The 20420-nt window shown below is 42.0% G+C and overlaps 1 protein-coding gene across 1 annotated transcript in view; it reads right to left on the bottom strand.

Annotated features, from left to right (window-relative positions):
* Window positions 1-20420, bottom strand: part of NHS (NHS actin remodeling regulator) — a 242136-nt gene that overhangs the window by 9679 nt on the left and 212037 nt on the right. Inside the window, exons 2-6 of the mRNA XM_079313199.1 lie at window positions 16374-16526; window positions 14082-14215; window positions 5668-5730; window positions 3323-3515; window positions 16-147 (exon numbers count right to left, since the gene is read on the bottom strand). Of these exons, the coding sequence (XP_079169325.1) occupies window positions 16-147; window positions 3323-3515; window positions 5668-5730; window positions 14082-14215; window positions 16374-16526 (675 nt within the window). The remainder of the gene's footprint in view (window positions 1-15; window positions 148-3322; window positions 3516-5667; window positions 5731-14081; window positions 14216-16373; window positions 16527-20420) is intronic.

The following is a 20420-nucleotide window of genomic DNA, read 5'->3' as shown; positions in this document are numbered from 1 at the left end:
GTATTTATACTACACCTATTTCTTGTTGCACTCTTCTGGGGATGCCAGAGATGGTTTTCCTCCTCCTCAACTTTCGTCTCCGCTGTAGTACAGATTGTGAATGAACAAGAGAGCAGCGTATACTAGCCTCTCTGTCAAAACCAACTCCTGCAACCCATAAATAGGTCTCATTAGCCTTTAGAAATAGTAAACAAATTTTCATGGCTGGAACACAGTGGAGGTATGTGAGCTTGGATTAAGCCTGTGAATAAACATAAGGGAGCCCTTATGTAGCTCTTAAGTAAATTATATCACAGTATATGACAGTTTTACATCTAATTCCAGCTCCCCCTCAGCAGCCTGGTCTGCCAAAAATAACAGAAGGCATGAAAAGAAAAAGAACAGAAAAAGAAAAGAAAATCAGGAAGGCAAATAGAGAACTCTTGGTAGCAGGGCATCTTTCTTATAGCTATTTATCCATCTGTCATAGGGACAATGACAGTAACTTGTCTGCAAAGCATTATCTGTTCAGCTGTAGCCTGACTTATTTTAAGCAACTAAGCATAAGAAAACATTTTGAGGCTATAATGCCATATTGCAGTAGTTGGGTGCCTCTTAGGAGACCAATATGCCAAGGGAGCTAACATTTCAAAAAGGAAGGAGACAGCTAAAATGGGGCCAAGTCACCATGCAAGTTTAGAGAGCATTCTCTGTGACAATGACACATGACTAAGAGTGGCATTAACAGGGTGCTCTTTGCTTGCATACATCAGGAGGTGGCCTGATTTTCCCATGTGCACAGCACTTGGTGAGAGTCTGCTCAGGTCAGGCAATCAAGACCCTTAGTTTAGACTTAGAACCACATTTATTTATGACTACCCTAATACAGAATAGGTGAGAATTCATTGTTTTCTTTATGTTTCCATGGCATTAGCAAAGGAAAGTGTCTTTCAGTTTGATTTGACACTGTGTAGACAAAAAGTTAACAGGAGGTTGACCAGAAGACTGTGCCCATCTGTGCTGGATTTTTGCACAACTTACACTCACTCATGCTCTCTAAAGTTGACATAGGACAGGTTGGAAAAAATGTGCCAGGTCCATAAAAACACTAACATAAGGATTGCTGGTACAGTGGTTTGTAATCTTAAGAAAAACGAACAAACTAAAGCAAACAAAAGGAAAAAAAATCCTGATAAGAAGCTCTATTTTAAATAGCGTATAATTATAGAAAACATAATTATACACAGACATACACATACATATTACATTACATAACAATGTAAAACATTAAAAAGTAACTTTCTTGTAAAAGTTCTTCTTGAAATCTACTACAGTGAAATAGAGGCTTCAGACAGATGTCCTGTAACCACCAATGCCCCTGGAATAAGCAGAGGAAGAACTTTCTTTAATATGGAACAAAAGTGCTGTAAACTCCAACAACAATCATTTTCAAAAAAGTGAACATTTCTCAGGGTTGGGAGAAGCTTAAAAAACAAAAACAGAGAACTAAAAGCAAACTCTTTGAAACAAAAAAATCAATCAGCATCATTGCTGGTTTTCCAGCAACTGTGAGTTAGCTGAACATGCTCTGTGTGCCAGATGCACGGGGGTCATCTCCGAGAGGAAAGTGGAAGAGGGTATTTCTTCCCCGTGATGCATACAAATTATTCCCATTAGTGCTAATGAGAATGATACACATAAACATCCAGAAGATTACATACCATTCTTGATCTGTAAAACTGATCAGTGGAAATTTGGTTCCAATGTATGGCAGGTGGAGTCTAGGCAAAAATGGCTATTACTGGAAAAGTTAACATTGGTCCCAGACCTAACTGTCCTCTGGCTGTACAAGGTGACAATAGCCCTATTAGAAAGCCTGCATGGGTTAGGGCCCTGTATTGAAACTAGAAGGAGCATAATTTTATCACCAGCTTTACCTTGTGGAAATATAACACATTATCTATGAGTTTCTGTGGGCGTTTCCAGGGGCAGTGCCCAGCCCACGACCATGACCAGCTGGCTCCCAACCTGCAGCCCAGCAGGGTGTATGCAGGCAGCTCTGCCACCCAGCTGCCTGTCCTCCTGTGGCCAGAGCACTGTCCTGGAGAAAGAGACACCCACTCCTGGCCACCACCTCCACAGGGGGGCAGAGCTGGTGGCACTGTGCAGTGTCACCTCCCCTGCCAGGAGGGAGGGGAACTGGGACTGTGTTGCTGTCACTGGGAGGATTCATGCAGCTGGTGGTGGAGCTCTTGCCACCGTGATGCTGCCAGCCCAAAAGCCTTGGTTGTGAGCTGAAGCTGCACTGCAGGCATACAACCCTCTCCAGCACCATGGTGGATCCTACAGCCTGCCTTGCAGGAGGGTTTGTACACCACTGATAAACATGGGGAAGAACAATGGGAAGTGAGGGGCTGTGACCTTACCCAACCACCCAGTTACTGGGAAAACAGAATTAAATAAAAATATTCTCTGGACAATGAAGGTTAACTGAAAGCCCCCTGCTTTTTTCCTGATTGTTTACATTGAATTCTATAACTGTGAAAGCTAGCCCACTTTATGCTCTTAAGTTAATCAAAACTTGGTACTTGAAAATGTTATTGAGGAAAACTCAGATCAACTTTATGTTTACCATAGCCCTCTGGAAGGAAAGAAAGAGAAAAGGAGAAAGAGCAAAACAGCCTGATTTTTAATTCTGGAAATAAGTAATCTATCGCATTTAATAAGTGATATACCTGCTGCTTTTATAAACAAGTTCTCCTTCAAATAAATCCAGTCAAACATATCCAAATGTTATAGAAATAAAAGCAAATGCCATTACTATACCTTCAGCGTAGCTGCATGTAAAGAGATCTCAGAGCGATGGTTTGCATGCTACACATTCATGCCTTGCATGTTTAAAGCACTGCAAATAGCAGCCTACATTCTCTAGTTTATCTTCTCCTGCTACACATGATAATCATATGATTAATTTTAGTGGCTTTCTACATTATTTCAGTCTGCTACATTCAAAAAGTTATTTGAGGTCTTTGTTAATACAGATTGTAGGTTATATACACAACAAAAGTACATTGTTTATACAGGGAACTAAGGTTATGTTACACCATATAACATGACTCTGAAAATATGGGCCATATTAATCCTAGATGCGGCTTCAGCGACTCCAGCAGTCACGCATAAGGGATGAATTTAGCCCACTGTCTTTCAGAAACCAAATCTAAAAGCTAGGGTCTTTGCCCCCAGACTGTACAATCCCGTGACTTCAAATAAATTAAACAAAATAAGAACTTGACCTCCCTTGAACCATGCAATAAATACAAAAAGAAATAGAAGAGATTTGTACCAGTGACATTGATGGGGATAATGCAAGAAGAAATCACTTGGGCATCTTGTTTCATTTTCTCCTCTGGAGTTGGGAGAGGTAGTGCTTTACTCCAATTGGTTTGTTTATCCAGTGTAGAAGGGATATTATGTATTGGATTTTTCGGCCTCTGCCCTAACATGACATCTGTATCTTCGTCCTCTGGTGGATGGGACTGCAAATGAATACATTCAAAAATCAGTGTCTCCCATTGAGGCACACAAGGCTAATTTTGAAACAAAGCAGATACACAAATCAGAAATCAATTACAGGGATGCAGGAAGGAATTTTTTCAGTCACACAGCACCAGCCATTCTCCAATGGAAACTTAACATCCTGCTAATAGGAGAACACCTCAGCATACTGTAACTCAGCACATTCACAGACATTTACAGGCCATCTCCTCTGTCAGAAGGGGCACATCCTGCATTCGTGTGTAGCCATGGCAAGCGTGTCCTCAGTTACCACATTAGACACGTGGGTTCTCATTTGCAACTGCAACTGGCCTCATATAACCATTCATTCAAGCATCAGAAGGTCCAAAGTTTGAAAGAAGACCCCTCCACACTTCAGAATAACCATTTGCATTTCGTTTGTACAAATGCAGACCATAGTACAGCCATCCAATAGCTGTGTGGTGGGAAGTGGCAGGTGTTGACAGTGCTGGGACAGGGCGATAACAATCAAAGAAAACATTAGCCACCACCAGAAGACATTCAAAAGATTGTTTAGAAACCATGCATATTTTTATAGCATACTACAAGAAGTACTAGATGCTAAAGATGAAGAAACAGAGAGAAAAGTAAACAGCATAGAAGAAATACAGGCAGTTTGCTTTCTTTGGGCAGAAACAACAAATCCCCCAATACCCTGGCTTGCAAAGAGAAATAAAGCAAGTGCGTTTTCATGTGGTGCTGGCTGCCAACTTAGGTTTGAGGGTCTCTTTGTTTGCAAAAAAAAAGTTTCTGTTTTGTTTAGAAGGGACAGAGGGGAGAAACACTTACCTTTGCCTTCTTCTGCCTAATTTCCCTCCCTCCTTCCATTAATACATTCTTCTGTAAGCCGTGACAACTGTTTGGCCAGCTCAGGACATCTGTCTGCCTCTCATTTGTTAAAAATGAAGTGCAGTCCCTTTCTGACTGGCTTTCTCTTCAGTCTTGAATTCCCAGCTGCTTAACTACCAGCCTTCCTCCTCCACGCCCGCTGTTTACACTTTATCTGCCAGTTTTAGTTTGGGTAGCAAGCAGGGCAAAGATAAAATGTTGTCCTACATTGCCATGGCAGAGCACTGAGCAGGTGGGTGTTGAACACCGCGGGATCGTGCCCTGTCTGCCATTGCACTTCTGCCATTCCTCCGCCCAGGCTGCTCACAAATCCTGGGGGAATTAACCATCTCAGGCTTGCCAAACACTGTGTACATACCCAAAAAGCATTAAAGATCTTAACACTGCAGCTGCTATTTAACCTGTTGGAGGGCACGCACTTACCTCATCAGTGTCCCCTCCTGCAGCACCCCCAGACCCAAGACAACACACGTTTCCTCTTCTCCCGCCCGGAGAAAACCCTCTTTTCCCACGTAGGGTTTCAGTCAAACATTGCAGCCTTCTTTCAGCCTGCAGCTTTTGTGCCGATTCCCGGCAGACGTGAATAGCTCATATAAACTTCAAGCACAAAAGACTTTGTTTCCTAGGTAACTCCCCCCAGCCCCCGCCCTAAGTTAGATGCATGCATGCAAAAAACCCACCCTTGCACACACGCACAGGCACGTGGGGACACACACACACACACAAACACACACACAGCATTTGTTGCCAAATTCATCCTTCCCTGGATGACAAAGAAGTGCTGGACAAAGCAGGCAAAGTGACCCTGCCTGCCAGAGCTCCTGCTCTCCAAGCAGTGGCATCACCAAATCATCACTACATGGCCAGAGAATAAATAAATACCTGCTATTGGTGTGTCCAAATTGTCCAAACCATTTCTTACCGTTAAGGAAAAAAAGACAGCGCAGTTGCAAAACATGGCAGGAGAATTAAATGCAATTGCTAATGCTATTGAGCCTGCCCGAGTTCAGCCCTTTAAAAGGAGGTGATAGAGGGGAGCAGCTTTGTGGCCTTGAGCTCCTGAAACCCATCCAAGGTGTGAAGAATGAAAAAAGGGGGGAAAAAAGTTATTTTTGTGTCTTACTGACATAAGAAAAACAGAAATGGCTTCTTTTAGCGCAGTAAAGTTAGGAAGTGAAAAGCAAGCAAGAGGAAGGGTTAGGATCTGGAAGGGAGAAGAGTGAGACAGGGCTGTTAATTGAGGATTGCTTGTTTTTCCAGTACCTTTCTACTCCAGGGGGTCATGTGGCAACACTCAATTGGGGAGGGCGAACGGGTGCTGTTAAACTATAAATGCGAAATGTGGAAAAAAAAAATTAAAATTAAAAACATACAGAAAGCAATTATTGTAAAAGCACATAATTTTTGTCTGGATAAATTAGCATCAGAGCCAAAACGAGCAGAGATTTCCATCCTGTTTCCTATTGATGGGTTTATTTCCCACAACAGATTGGTTTGGACCCTTGTGAAGTCTGTGCTGGTTTTGCTTACGTGGATGAGACAAAACTGCAGTGGAATTGGTTCAGCCTCCTTGTACAGACATGCTTAAATTGCCCCAAGAATGCCTTGTATTGATTTGGTAACTCAAACTGTGTTCTGCCTGGAGCTGAAGCACTGCAAGATACATATCCAATTGCTTTATAAATGTAAATTCTTTCATAAATATTAGGGGTTTTTTTCCAATTTTTTTCTTCATTTTTAAGCAAATGGATGTAAATAATGATGGTGATTTACCAAATACATTGATTGCTATATGTTTCTGATGATATCACTGTTTCTCTACATTTGCAGTCATTGTGGCAGGGTGACAACAAGTAATTGGCTTTTTGTCACTTCTTGTAACACTTGAAAGGACAAATAGCAATGGTCACAATGTCCCGGTTCCTGTTGAATCCCTATACCTCCCAAATCCTCTTCTGTCAGAAACTCTGGTTTGTTTGTGGCAACGTCCAGTTTTCAAAATCAAGGAATGAAGGACAGCTGACTTCTTTTGAAATAGAAAATTAAAAATAGAGATAAAGAAAACAGGTCTGTTGGCAACTCTGGAAATCTCCAGCACATGCTTCTTGGTAGGGGTTATTATCTCTCCATGCATCAGTTAGCAGACTAATAATGCCAAATAATTCTATGAATGTTTTTCCTCCCAGTCATTATCAGTCATTATCAACACTGCTGTGACAGATGGACAAGCCTCAGTTTGAAAGACTCTGCATTATATGTTCTTTTCTCAAGACAAAAAGTTGTACTTAGTCTCAAAAGTCCTAATCCTGTATCTCTTCCTAGATATACATCTCCTCTTTTCTCTTGTTCCCATGTGCCCATGGGAAGCCTCCAGATGAACTGTCCATAAGGCATACAGGAGACCAGAGCAGGGGAAATCAATAGAGCTGTTGAACATTTGTGAACATTTCCAGCAGCTTAGTTTCTGCCCAAGCTATTGGAAAACCAGCTCTCCCAAGCTGGGAAAAGTCCTTATCTCAGGAGTAACGCCTCTGTTCATGCAACAAAGGCTGTGGAGATACTGAATACATCAACAATTTCAGTCTAATTACTCCTCAGATACTAAGGTATGATAAGTTTCCAGTCACCTGCTCTAAGCATACTGACTGCAGGTACCAGGATTGAAATTCAGTTCCTCATGGAAGGTCTCTGACTAATGCTGAGGTGACAAGAGTTCAGAATATGAAAATCTTTGCAATGTCCCATGGCCTGTGATTGTCAGTGCAGAAAGAGAAGAGTACCTACAGCCATCCTTTCATGTGCCAGAGGCTCAGGTCCCTGCTTAAGCGTGGCAGGGCAAACTTCTAGGTAAGTTCCTGTCATTAGAGATAGGAATATCCATGAGAGATAGGACAAAAATTAAGCAAAATTTAAGTTTCTGCTGTCACAGTTTTGCCCCTGAGAGAGCTGGTGCTACCACTGCCTCGCCAAGGGGTCCTGAGGCCACTTGGTGCCTGTTCCATGTGGTGGCAGTCCTTGGGGCAGCTGAGGCATGACAGCACAGAGCAGCAGCCTCAGCATTTCAACACCTCCATGCAGGGGGAGAGAGGGAGCTGCTGCTTTTCAAAAGTTCCCATTCACTCAGAAAACCAGAATATCTCTAAATGTCCTGAGTAAACACGTAATTAAGCAAAATATTAGTATTATAAACCCAAGGCTGTTCTGGTCCAATGGGCAAATCTGAAGTTAGGCAGTTTTAAAAGCTAATTTCTTTTGTGTGGGTGTGCTTGGCAAACATAAACGTTGATAATAATTCTGTTAAATACAAAGCCAGAATACTTTAAGTGTGCATTTTTCTTTAATGGGCTAAGATTGCTTTGAAACTAAACTGGTGCATAATTGCTTGAATAGGGATTTGTCACTGACATATGTGAGCATTTTTATTTCTTGAGCTTTCCCATCAGCCTTCTTTGCAGAGGTGCCACTGTGCTCATGAAATTGCCTTGCAGTAAAAATCTTGTTGCATATGCACATGACCTGCTTTCTCAGTGCTCCATGTCACTTCAATGTGAAACTCTTTGGTTTCTGTGCTTTACCACAACATAGTCAGATGTCCAAGTCTGACTAGTCAACAGAGAGATAGAGATATAGAGATGGTGGCTGTGCTGAGGAGCAATTCAGCTCACCTTCCTTCAGCACTTAGCTTGGGCTGAGATGAAGCACCCCTGAACACTCTCACCCTGATTTTAGGAAGAGCAGTACCAGCACATATGTTAGTCAGGATTCATCATTAACTATTTTAATGAATTGAAACCTTAAAATACCATCAGGACAGTGACAAAGAAGCAAACCAGCAGTTGACAAACTTGCCAGCCTGGCAATTATGAATTTGCCCCATTTATTGTCCCAGAGCTGGGATCTGGAGAAGGAAATGAATGGGTCAATAACAGGACAAAAATACCACTTCTGCCCCTCTTCTCTTTTCCATCCCCCAAAGCTCTGAGACATGGCTGTTGTTCAGCATTTTCAACATATAGATTCATACATTATAGCATTTCAACATATAGCATTTTCAATGTATAGCTTCAAGAAGTATAATTTGTGTTATATCATATACCTAGCCTGCCTTTCCTATAGTGGTTGCCTTAGAGGAGATTCTGGGATTTCAAATTTAGTGCATAGGGCCTATGGAAGACAGTGCAACCATGATAGGAAAAACACAAACCCAAGAATAAATAAACAATTTTTCCTGAGTTAATTAAAAACTGAGAATGCTAAAGCCTCATCAAGAGCATTTATCCTCAACATGTTTGTTGAATTTAGATGTGACTGAGTTGATTCCTTCCCCCTCAGCTGTGTTTGATCAGGCAGGCAAGGGGTTATCTCAAAAGAGATTTAGGTGGCAGAGTCTCAGCCCTGGTGAGGGCTGGAGGTGTCTGCTGCACAGTGCTGTTCTCCAGAGGATTATTTCTGACTCCTGCTGCCTAAAAGCTGCAGCTAACAAAAAGCATAAGGGATCAATATTATTTCTGACTTCAGGCTTCTATTGCAGTAGGTGGGGGAAATTTCCCTCCCAGGATAACCTTATGAACATAGTGGATGATATTCATCCAAGCAGAGCATCAGCATGTTGCTTCAGCATCTGCAAGCTTTATATATGCTGCTGTCTTCAGCAAACATACATACAGTTTGCTTTCACCCCATGAAGCACAGAAATAAGGTGCACAGTACATCCTGTAAGATGTACTGTTCATTTAAGAACAGTTATTCATCCTGTAAAAGGCAACATGTAGAATAAGTGTTCAGTCCTACACTCACAGGAGTACAGTACTGACTCCTGGGGCTCTGGTTTTAATCTCTGTGTATCCTTCTCTCTGCCTGTGAAATGGAGAGCCTGCTGCTTCCTAAACTCACAGGAGTTAAGGAAAATGGTATTTATTTGCATGATAGTAAGACTTGAAGGTCTAGAGAATGGAGAAGAAATACTAATAAAACACTACCAGCTTTCCAGAATTTTCAGAGCACAGTTGATTGTAGATTAGAATGCATAATTATAATTAATTAGAATTTCATAACTACAGAAATTCATAACTATACAGCAGCTTTCTTAGTCAGCTGATGCTGAAGAGAAAATAATGGGAATATTTCTGGCCTTGCTATTTTTGCTGCAAATCACAACCCTGCTCACCTGCCTGCTCCCAGTGTTAATATTCCTATATGTTTCATTCTCCTCAAGTTTTTATTTTCTCTGCTTGTGGATGTTTTCTTTTCTTGTGGAGCATCACAAATGCAATCAGCTAAAGTACTGACAATCCTTTAATGATTAATGTACGGCTCCAGTGTTTTGACAAAACTAAGACATGTTTTGTGACAGAAGTCATAATACATGTGACATTTCAGCAGACAAAGGTACAAAATAAACATCCCACAGTACAGGGTAGTAAGTACTAGGCTCATTGCACAAATGATGCTGTACAAGTTCAGTCTGATGAATAAAGTCAGGTAGGTTTTGTTTCTAACAGCTTCAGGCAGCATTTCTGCACACACAAAGTGCAGAGCCAATTCATGCCTGTCCCTTAACTCTGTTCTTACTGAGGCTTCATCTGGCTTTAGCACAAAACTGTGTGAAACTTAGTGTATTCAGTTGTACTTCCTTGCCTTTGCTGTACAAAGCATCCTAAAGAGGACCATAGGGAATATTGTTGAAATGGTAAGGAGATGGAATAAAATTACCCAATACATTATTTTCCCATGTGCTCTAGCTGAGGCCTCAGGGACAGAAAAACCCTGTCTGGAAAAAACCCTCCTGCTTCTTGTCTCTTACATTCCTGCTCAGATTATAATTATGAATAAACTGACAGTGAAATTTTTGCAATTGTGAGTGTAAATTTCCAAATACTGAATTCCTTGCTCCATCTCCTTGGTTTTATTATAATAGCTGTGTCATATGGGGATTGAGAAAATGTGGTCCCATAACATTCTGAACTGGAATACAGAAATTTTAGAGCCTTGCTGGCTGGACTGGGGAAACCCAAGAAAGAAAAAATGCAGAAAAAATTAAAGAGAAGTCTGAAATGCAGTTGGAATGACACAGCATCTTTACACTGAATGACTGGCCTCAGCAGTGCTACAGGCAGGGTTGTCATGGGAACATGTGTAAGAAATATTTTCTTCATTTTAGCAAGTCCATAACTTTCTCATACTCCCCTCAGATTATTTTTGGTTTGGTTTGAGGTTTTTTTCTTCTTCATTGGCAAAAATGTCTCAATGAATGATACTTTTAAATATGTTTGGCTCTATATTTATTTACTATAGAGAGAGACTAATTATGCTGGTTTTTAGTTTTAAAAGTGAATGACTGGAATGGATAGGAAATTTAAGTGAAGTATGTCTGCAAAACCATGATGAGCATGGAGAAAGGGAATGAGAAAGCAATGCTTACTGTTTCTCATAGTCTGAGAACCAGAAGGGATATGATGAAATTAGGAGGCATTGAGTTTGAAACAAACAAAAGCTACATTTTCATACAGGTTTTTAAAGTCATTGTCACAGATGCTGTGAGGCTGAAGGTGTAAATTTAAAAAAATTGGATTAAAGTCTCACAGTCAACACAGAGAGGTTCTTTGGTGGCTATTACTCTGATCTCTGGCCCAGGAACTCTGTAACCAGTTTCTGTGTGAAACTGGAATGATAAATCATAAGACAATAAAAGGCATAAACCATGCCCTGTTCTTATACTCCTTCCTGACGGATCCCCTTCTGGCCTTTGGGCTAAGTGGACATTTCATCAGCCAAATCAGGGAATTTCCTGTAATAAGAGTAGACATGAAAGAGCCTATTCCATTTCTATTTCTCTACTCTTTCTCCACAACAAAGTGATCTTGTGATGGAACAGTCCAAAATGTCTTTCCAGACCCATTTATGCTGGCATTACTTGCTTTGAACTTGAATTCATTTGTTCTTTCTTGGAATCTGTGGGACTTTGGCATCTTTCTCTTTCTTTTTTTTTTTGTGATTAAAAGTGGGTCTTCATCTGCTGTGACTGATTCTGTCTAGATCTTTGGAAGAGCTCATAGCCACCTAATTGGTAGCAGCAGCCAAAAGGTGCACACATAGGGAGCCTTGACTGTGATATAAGTAACCTGTTTTCTCAGTAACTTTCAGTTGTGGTTGTTCCCACAGGTTTCACAATGGTAGTCTGAACATTCCTCAAAATCAAGTTTCTTATTTGAGTATCTTAATACATGCATTTAACTTAGAGATCAGTTTGGAAAAGTTAGACGCTGTAACTTTCAAAAATTCCCCAGCTTCTTGTTGATTCCTTTCCTAGTTTAAAAGAAACACAAAAAGGGGCTCTTTTGGTTGTGTAGTATTGCTCCCTTTAGCACCTTCCCAATGCATCAGAAGAGTGGAATACACAACATACTGCTATGTCATGAATAAAAATTCTTGTGGATTTAGCATCTTTAGTTCATTGATGACTAGATGATACCATCAACTGGAATCAGATATCAAACACTACCAGCAGTCCCTGAAGCACATAAACTTTTGCAGATGTCAGTCATAAAGAGCTTATGCCAAAAAGAGCAAGCTAGCCAATAACAGCATTCTCAACTTTCTCTTGTAATAATATCATTATATCATGGAGGCTGGCACAATATCAATTAGCTATTCACCATTGTTGCAGTGTCTTGCAAAATCTCTGATTAACCTCTCTACCAACAGAACATTTATGTGCAGCTTCATCTTGTCTTCTTCACTTTTAATTTTTAAGTTGCCCCATTAACAAGGGATTTTCACAGAAATGGGTCAAGGCACTTTGAAGTACTCTGGGCGTGTTGTATTTGCAATTTCCAAAGCAGAACATTGCCAGATGCCTTGAAATCAGTAGTACAACAGCCCTCCAACAGCTCTTGTTTGCTTCTCCTTAGGGGAACACTGAACCCAGTCAGCTTCCAAAAGGAGGTCTGATATGGGTGGGCACAAAGCTTAATGTTTTCCTTCTTGAAAAGAAAAAGGTGGACTTTCAGATGTAGCCAAGACATCTGTGTTCAGCATGACTTAATTTTGTCAACTAATACAGGACTCAGAGAATTGCTCCCTATTTGTTATTATTTTGTGTTCCACAGATGGAGGTAATATATGAAATGCACTGGTTGCTTTCCAAACACAGCAGAGATTCAGGCCTTTAAGCACTGTGTATGCAATTTCAAAGAGATGCCTTGTTCCCCATCTGATACTAAGAGAGTTTTATGTTCAATAGCCTGTCCAAGCTATCATCTGTAACTAGTTCTGATCCTTCACATGGCATCACCTTCCTTTTACCTTTCAATGACCCTACAACAGCACTAGCTTTGATGATGACTTATAAAGAAGAAACAGGTAATCCTGTTTCTTCTTTATGTTTTCAAACTCTTTTCTATGCTGTCCTTTAACATCAGGATATCTCCTTTAAGTTGAATCATATGGCCAAATTTAACCTGTTCAAAGCCTGCAGTGATGGTGATGCTGTCTCAAAATTACCAGATAAGCAGTCAAAGAGCCAGAACAGTCAAACTAATGCAAATGTTAATTTCATGCATTTTAAATGAGAAACAAAACTTTTCCTATGGACTGATTGGAAGATATTTTGGTCCCTGGGAAGTGTGACTCATTTACATTGATTTTTTTTACACTGAGAGTGCTTTAGCATTATAGTATTTAAATATGCTTAATATAATGAATTAGGATAAATGCACTTGTATTTTTAAGCTAAGTGATGATTTAGTGGTGATGTGGTTACATCACCAAGCTTATAATGTACTCACAGGTGTAGCATCTCTTGAGATGCCAGTGTTCCTGAACTGCCAGATGCAGAATAGATCTATTACCAGCTGATTGAGGGCTGGCATGAGACAAATGCCTCACTTAAAAGCCAAGCCCAGGTCTGACCTGCAACTTTTAAATAATGCAATGGCTCTTAATACAAGGCAAAATGTAGCTACTATGACACTTCCATGAGTAAAACACCCAGAGCCACAGAAGCCAGTGGGAATTATGGACCTAATCAGAGTTAAAGCTGTCAGTCTAGCACGTTTCCTTTATCAATGATAAATACCATATTGTCAACAATAACTTGATTTTAAATCAATGCAGTAGTGGCAAGTCAGCACAGACATACAGGACCAGATCTTCAGCTGGAGTTCCTGCTTGGCTGGTTGTAAGGACATGTGAGACATGAAACATCTGAAAAACTGCATGGAGATGAACATTGCAAAACAAGACTATGGAAAGTGCAGCTCCTTGTAGCTGGGGTCATGCTCCCAAACCTCCTGCACACACACAAGCCTCAAGCCAGCACTCAAAACCCTTGAGCTCTTGGCTCCTGGCAATGGTAAAGCCAGGGCTGAAATTACAGCAGAGTCCTCAAGGTGCTGCCTCTACAGCCTGAGTGCTGAATGAGGAGGACTTGTGGAGGAGGGTGTGAATGAGCCATGTGTGCTGGCCATGGGTGAAAAGCAAGAGGTTTGTGATTGAAAACAGCCCCCCTGGCTGGCTGCTGGATGATGTGACCTGTGATATGCTGCTGACAGTCTCTGAGGTCAGCACTGTTGTACCTGCAGCAGTCTGGGGAGGGGGCACTTGTGAAGCACTGTCACACTTAGGTCCCACCATGCCAAAAATGTGTTTGTATGTGGTAGCTGTAGTGAAAGACTTACTGGTAGCAAATGCCGGTCCTTTATCGCTTGCCTCTTTTGGCTGCAGATTGCAGGGAAGGGAGGAAAGGGGGGAGCCACCACTGCTATGGGACCTTGGATTTTTTGCTCTCTGTTATCACCTCGGCTTCGATGTTCTGTTTTGGATGAGAAAGAAGACACAAGTCTTTCAAAGTGTTAAAAGCATACAAGTATCTCTATTAACAGCACAACAGAGACAGGTACAGGACAGTGGACTCTGAAGACAAAGGTTCTTCTCTTCCCCAGTGACTGGTACAAATGATTCCTGTGCAGCTGAAGGGGAGAAGCACTAACTGAACATCTGTGCACCCAGAAGAGCAATGCCCATACAATACACCCCAGCATATGCACTGCAGTTGAATTGTCCCCAGATGAGATTTATACCATTTATCCCAAGAGACAATAGAGTTACCTTCTAGACACTTGAGACCCAAGGCCTGATTTCCAGCAGGAACCTGCACCTCCTATTGCCTTGAATACTGAGATGCAGTAACTATGCCTGCATCCTACTCATAAAATATATTACTCTGAGGTGAGAAAAAGAAACACAGCTCCAGGTGGGATTTTTTTCCCTGGCTGCAGGCAGTGACAGGTCCTGAGCATTGGCTTGACATCATGAAGGTTGTTGAAGGGGTAATGCTCAGGTTCCAGCATGAAGGAGATCATCCTGGGAAGGTCAAGCTCTTTATCCACCCTAGGCCCACAGGAGTCTTCTTCAGCATGGGCTCACAGTATTCAGTCCTCTTCCAGCATCAGCAAGGGAACTTGGGCCACCAGTCCCAAGTCTCTGGAACCTTACAAGTGAATGGGAGAATTCTCATGGACCTCCCATCTCTAATTTTAGGTGACAGTTAGATAATTGCTGTTCGCATGAAGTGCTGCTGAAAAGAGATACTATATTCATCTGCTCCATTTCCTGTGGTCCAGTCAACAATGTTTGCTGCTAGCATAGCTGTTTTCTGACCTAAAATTTAGTTTTAATTGCTGTTGGTTAAACATATAGAAAGATAATGAAATTCTGATAGAAGAGAGAGTTGAGATACAATAAACATGTTTAGAGTAAATTTCAGACTAACATTTCATCCCCATATATGCAGTTATTTGGAAAATAAGATAAGGCAGCACATGACAAGCTGCCTGCTGAACCTGCACAGCTGCCATTAATTGTGGAGGATGGGAAATTGCCAAGACTGAGATTTGTAACTTTAAAATGATGAGACATTTTCTGGAGCTGCCTTCCCATGCTGCTGTCAGGATTTCTCCTGCCCACAAGATGGCAGGCAAAGATCAGCCTGGTTCTGGGACAACTGCAAAGCAGAACTGCTGAGAACAGAAAAGAACTTCTGCTCTACTCCAGCACTACTGTGGTTGCAATCTGGCTGTATCACTCCTTGCCGTGATATAAAGACACTACATCCACAGTGTGTTCCTGACCTAAAACCTGCAGAGACAGTCAAATGTGGTAATTAATTGGAACATCTTATCTAGCTAACAGATGCTCTGCAGTTCTAAGTAATCGATTATTATTATAAGCTAATAACAGTAATAAAGGAGCAAGGCAATTAGAGCTGTTGGTGCAAAACACTTCAAGACAGGAGGCTGCTGCTGAACATTTTAAGGGTGACCTGCATGGATTTTCTCCCTCCTTATGGCACAGAAGAAAGACAGGCTTGTTTGCCTGCTTTGTCTTATGTCCTGGTAATAATTTTCTTTTAGTTAGGTTCCCAGTGAAAACTGACCTTTCCCCATCTTTTGCCTTCCCTTTAATGTGCTGTTGTAGGACCATCCAGATGTTTGCATCTAGTAAATTCTCTTTATGGCAGGGATCCAGGAGCCTGGTTATGACTCTGTTGCTCCTGCTTCCTCTTTGTGTTGCTTTGAGGCCACAGGTCTGCAGTTTGTTAGGCAATGTCAGAAAGTGTTCCTAGCCTGGGAAGGGGAGAACTGCCCAACCCCTCCAAGCTGTCCAGGACATCTATCACCTGACTTTCAGCTGCTACTCTTGAAGGACACAGACATCCTCCATATTATGTACCACTGGGCTCCAGTTTCAGCTCTTGTGAAGGAGGCTGGGACTAGATAATCTTTAAGGTCCCTTCAACCCCAAACCATTCTGCGATTCTACACTTCTGTGATTTCTTAGCATGAGTACCTAAGCCCCAGTGTAGATCAGTGCCCACAGTTCTGAATGCTCGTGCCTGAGCATCCTCCTGCAGGCTGGGCTGGGCCATGGGGAGGTTCTGGGTGTGAGGGCTGGGGCAGGGGAGCACGTACCTCTGCGCAGGGCTCGCAGGTGCTGCTTGGCGTGGCGGTGCAGCTCCTCCACGCAGGGCGGCCTGCTGGAGGGCACAAAGATGTTTCTTTGCTGGTGCCAAGGGGCTCGGTAGTAGACACTCAGTTTGCTCTCTGCATCAAGGTTGGAGACAGCTGTAGGATAAAAAATAGAGTGCAACATTAGACTTCTAGTGTCCCATCAACCTAGCTGAAAAGGAAAGGTTCTTGCTTGGAACAGCATTGTCAAGAGCAGAAGCTGGGCTTGTTACAGCACTTTTACTCCCATCAAATAGCAGCAAATATTATCTTCTCTGTGTCTCCACATCTGTTATCACGTTATGCCAGTTAGCATTTAAGCAAAGCCCTTTTACCAGACTGCAAATGGCTCCATGGAAGCAAGCAGATGAATTTATACTTTATCAGTGTTTTATATAAATGGACCAAAGGGATAATTATTTTATAGACAGCAAAACAAAAATACAAAGAAGCTACGCTATCTTTCCACAATGACATTTTGAGCAAAGGCAGTGGGAGGAATAGGTCTTCCATTTACTCATTCTCCTTCCAATGTGCTCTTTCACTACATCATGTTACACTCAACTAGTTTCTGACACAGGTTGCTAGTTCACTGCCTTCCAGGGTATAATGACTGAGATTAACTGCTTGCCCTGCTGAGAGACTTTGACTGTCAAAAGAGGTTCCTTTAATAGAATGGGACTTCTGAGGGACAGGAACACTTCAGTTCCTCTAAAGAGAAATCCCAGAAGTCTGCCTCTGAAAATTATATGAATCAAGTCCATTAAAGGTTTGAGAGACTTTCTCAGGAGTGGTGGCACTCATGGGAGTCCCATGGACTATTCCCAGCCTCAGGGTACACAGTAGGTAGCTTTCCAAGGGCTAAAGCAGGAGTGGAGGGCCATGGGAGATGCCAGCACTCTGCCCCAGCTCATCCTCAGCCCACATAATGCAGCAGAGCAGGTGGCACATCCTCAAGGATAGCACTGGGCTCAATCCTGCTCCCACTGGCACCAGCACACACAGACTCCAGTCTAAGGCCAAGGAGCTGCTGCAGCTGCTTTGTTCACAGCACAGTGTGACACAGTCAGCACCCTCGTGCACAGGAGGTACCTCCTGGGCTTCCTTCCCTTCCCAGTCAGCAGCCAAAGAACCAGTGTGCCTCACATTGGTCACCCCACTGGCCATGCACTCCTCTCCTTGGCACATCTCAGGGCTCTCATCTACTTCCCTGCTTTTGTACTCTCTTACCCTTTTTTGAGGGGTAGCCAGTGCATCATGGCAGAGAATGGCTCTCTGGTGGAGATGCTTTGGTCTTTTTAATTTTGTTGCTTTCTTTAATGCAAAACAACATTCACTCAGTCTGAAGGCATACCAGTGCTTTGCATAGAGAAAGAACTGAGAAGAAAAAGGGAGCAGAAAGAAGAGGAGGAACCTAGGAACCATGCTGCCATGTGTGGGATGATGAGAAACTATCAGTTTCTTTGATTAGAAAAAAACCCCAACAGTTCACCAAAATTTGTAGGTGTCCTAATGGAAGTGATGGTATGATACGATGAACAGACCTGCTGAGGTTCTCAGAAATTCAGCAAAAATGAAGGGACCCCAAACTCTCTGTCTGGTGGGGAGCTTTGCTTTGCTTCTCAGTGGATTTTTGCAGGTGGAGTTTCAGACATTTTTCAGCACATTTGTGGTGCTGCTCCATGCAGCTGGCATGGTGTGAGTGCAAGGAATGGCACCTCAGGGAGAAAAAAAATGATAGTGGAGGAAGGTAATAGAATGAATTATAGCAACCTGTCAGTGCTTGCTCATCATGAGGATTTGCTAATTAAATTTTTGACATTGCAAAAACGTAATGTTGCCAAATTGCAGGCAGAGCTTTTGATGGCTTGTCTGTTACCACTGCAGTAGGGAAACACCACACTGGGACAAGTTGATTTTATATATCCTTTACCTGTTGAAGGTGATGAAGCACTATGTCTGTTTTACATAGAAGGGACTGAGACACAAAGCAACTTGCCCTGAACCTGTTTTGAGCCACACTTCCTCCTTGGGAATCTCAGCTCAGGACAAAAATTTTTAGGCTGTAGTAATGATACCCCACCCATTCTTTGTATTGCCTAGGGCATGTGATATTCATGATCACAAATTGTACCCTGGAGGCTAATGAAAAGGCAGGCACAAGCAGTTCCTTCTTACTCCCAGAAAAATCTGTCTAGACTGAAGCGCTAGTAGTTGTCTGTGATGAATATCAGTAAGTGAGTGGAAAGTTTTACCTACTTACGAAATTTTCAGACATTTCATCAGACTAGAATAGATTTTGCTGCCAAATTTAGCTTGTAGAAAGCTCTTTTGGCCTTGGCAACGGTGTTTTACAAATAAAAGTAGGAGTTGGGTTAATATACTTGGTGTGAGACTTAAAAATGAAACCAAGTTCATGCAAGCTCTGCTACACACCTACTTTTGTAGACACACGTTGCTGTGACAGATGAAACAGCATGACCTCTAAGCCACCCAACAAGTCTCCCTTAGCCAGCAGACAAATACACTGCTTATCTTCCAATGGTAGAGCATTAAGAAGCTTAAAGTACCCGGTGCTATGACCCCAGTCAGCACCCATCCATGTCTTCTCACCTTTCCCTGGAGGATCTCTGATTCATGGTAACAGGGAATATACACTCTCCTGACACCAAGAAAGTAGAAATAATGCACAATACTCACTGAACTGCCTAATCCTTTAAAATACTCCAAAGCTGGAGTGGATTTTCTAGAAGATCCAGAATAGAAACCAAAAGTGCTGGCAAAAAAAGCCACAAGGGGATGAATGTTCTCAGCCTGCAGTAGGAAAGAAGCTCAGAGGGAGGGAGCAGCACTGGGTAGGGTGGAGGACAATGCTGACCCAAGGATAAGTAAGTATAAACCCACAATGAATGCAATTAGTCTGGATGTTTGAGGAATAGCATCCCAACCTCAGAGCAGCAAAGCTCTGAAAAAAACCTCCTGTAAAATGGAAAAAAGTTAACCAATGAGTAAAAACCTGACAAAAGAAGGATCTGCTTCCATTTCATTCCTTGCACATTTTCCTGTGCATGTCCTTCCCTGTTCTTTGCACATTGCCTGTTCTTCTGCAATGACATTTTGCCTGGCCCTCACTGATTGCCCCTGGGAACTGGGCACCATTGCTGGGAGCTGAAGCCAGAGGATGCAACCACAGGAGAGGACTGTGAGCTTTAAGGACTACGGAATATCTAATTTTCTTCACAGGACTGAATCTCTTACTTCCATTAAAAGAAAAAAGACAACCCTGTGGCAGGGTAATTCAGCAGACAAAGACCACTGGACTCAGATCTAGAAAAAACGTGCAGTCGAAGCTTCACCATATGTTTCTGCTAGGAACTGGTGTAAAATATTAAGACTCCCTATATCTCTGTTCTGTGAAATGAGGATAAGGTATCTCTTTCAGGCAGCACTTCCTTTGCTCAGTGTTTTACACTGCAGGCTGTTTTACAATGCTGAGCCTGCGCGTGGCTGCAGCCCCTCAGCATCATCGTAACATGCATAATAAATAAAGCAATATAGAAACTGTAAAGCCACAGTCTTTAAATGATTAACAGCTGGACATCAGACTGAATGAGAAAAGAAGTCAACACAGAGATAGGAAATGCTGCATTTCAGGCATCAGATATAGACTGTTAACATATTTTTAGTGTGCACTTTGATCAATTTAGTCTATACAAGTGAATCATATAAACTATCACTTCATTTCATTCCTGAGTTAAAGTAATTGGTTTTTTTGTGGGATGACAAAATGACAAGAGACCATTTAAATGGATTCTCCATTCCATTCTGTAGATCCATTAACATTGGCTGGTTTCCTAACAAACAATGTCAAACAGACGTACACTAATGGCTCTTCTCATGAGAAGATTTTTGAAGATTTCCAAATAACTGTTTTATTGAAGTTGATCATATTTATCATTTACAGATCCTTCTCATCTTCACATCCTCTCATTCTGTCCCTCTTTTAGCCAA

Source organism: Erithacus rubecula (assembly GCF_903797595.1).
Source record: "Erithacus rubecula genome assembly, chromosome: 1".
NCBI lineage: Eukaryota > Metazoa > Chordata > Aves > Passeriformes > Muscicapidae > Erithacus > Erithacus rubecula.
Note: the sequence above shows the minus strand (reverse complement) of the source record. Positions and strands in the feature narration are given on the sequence as shown.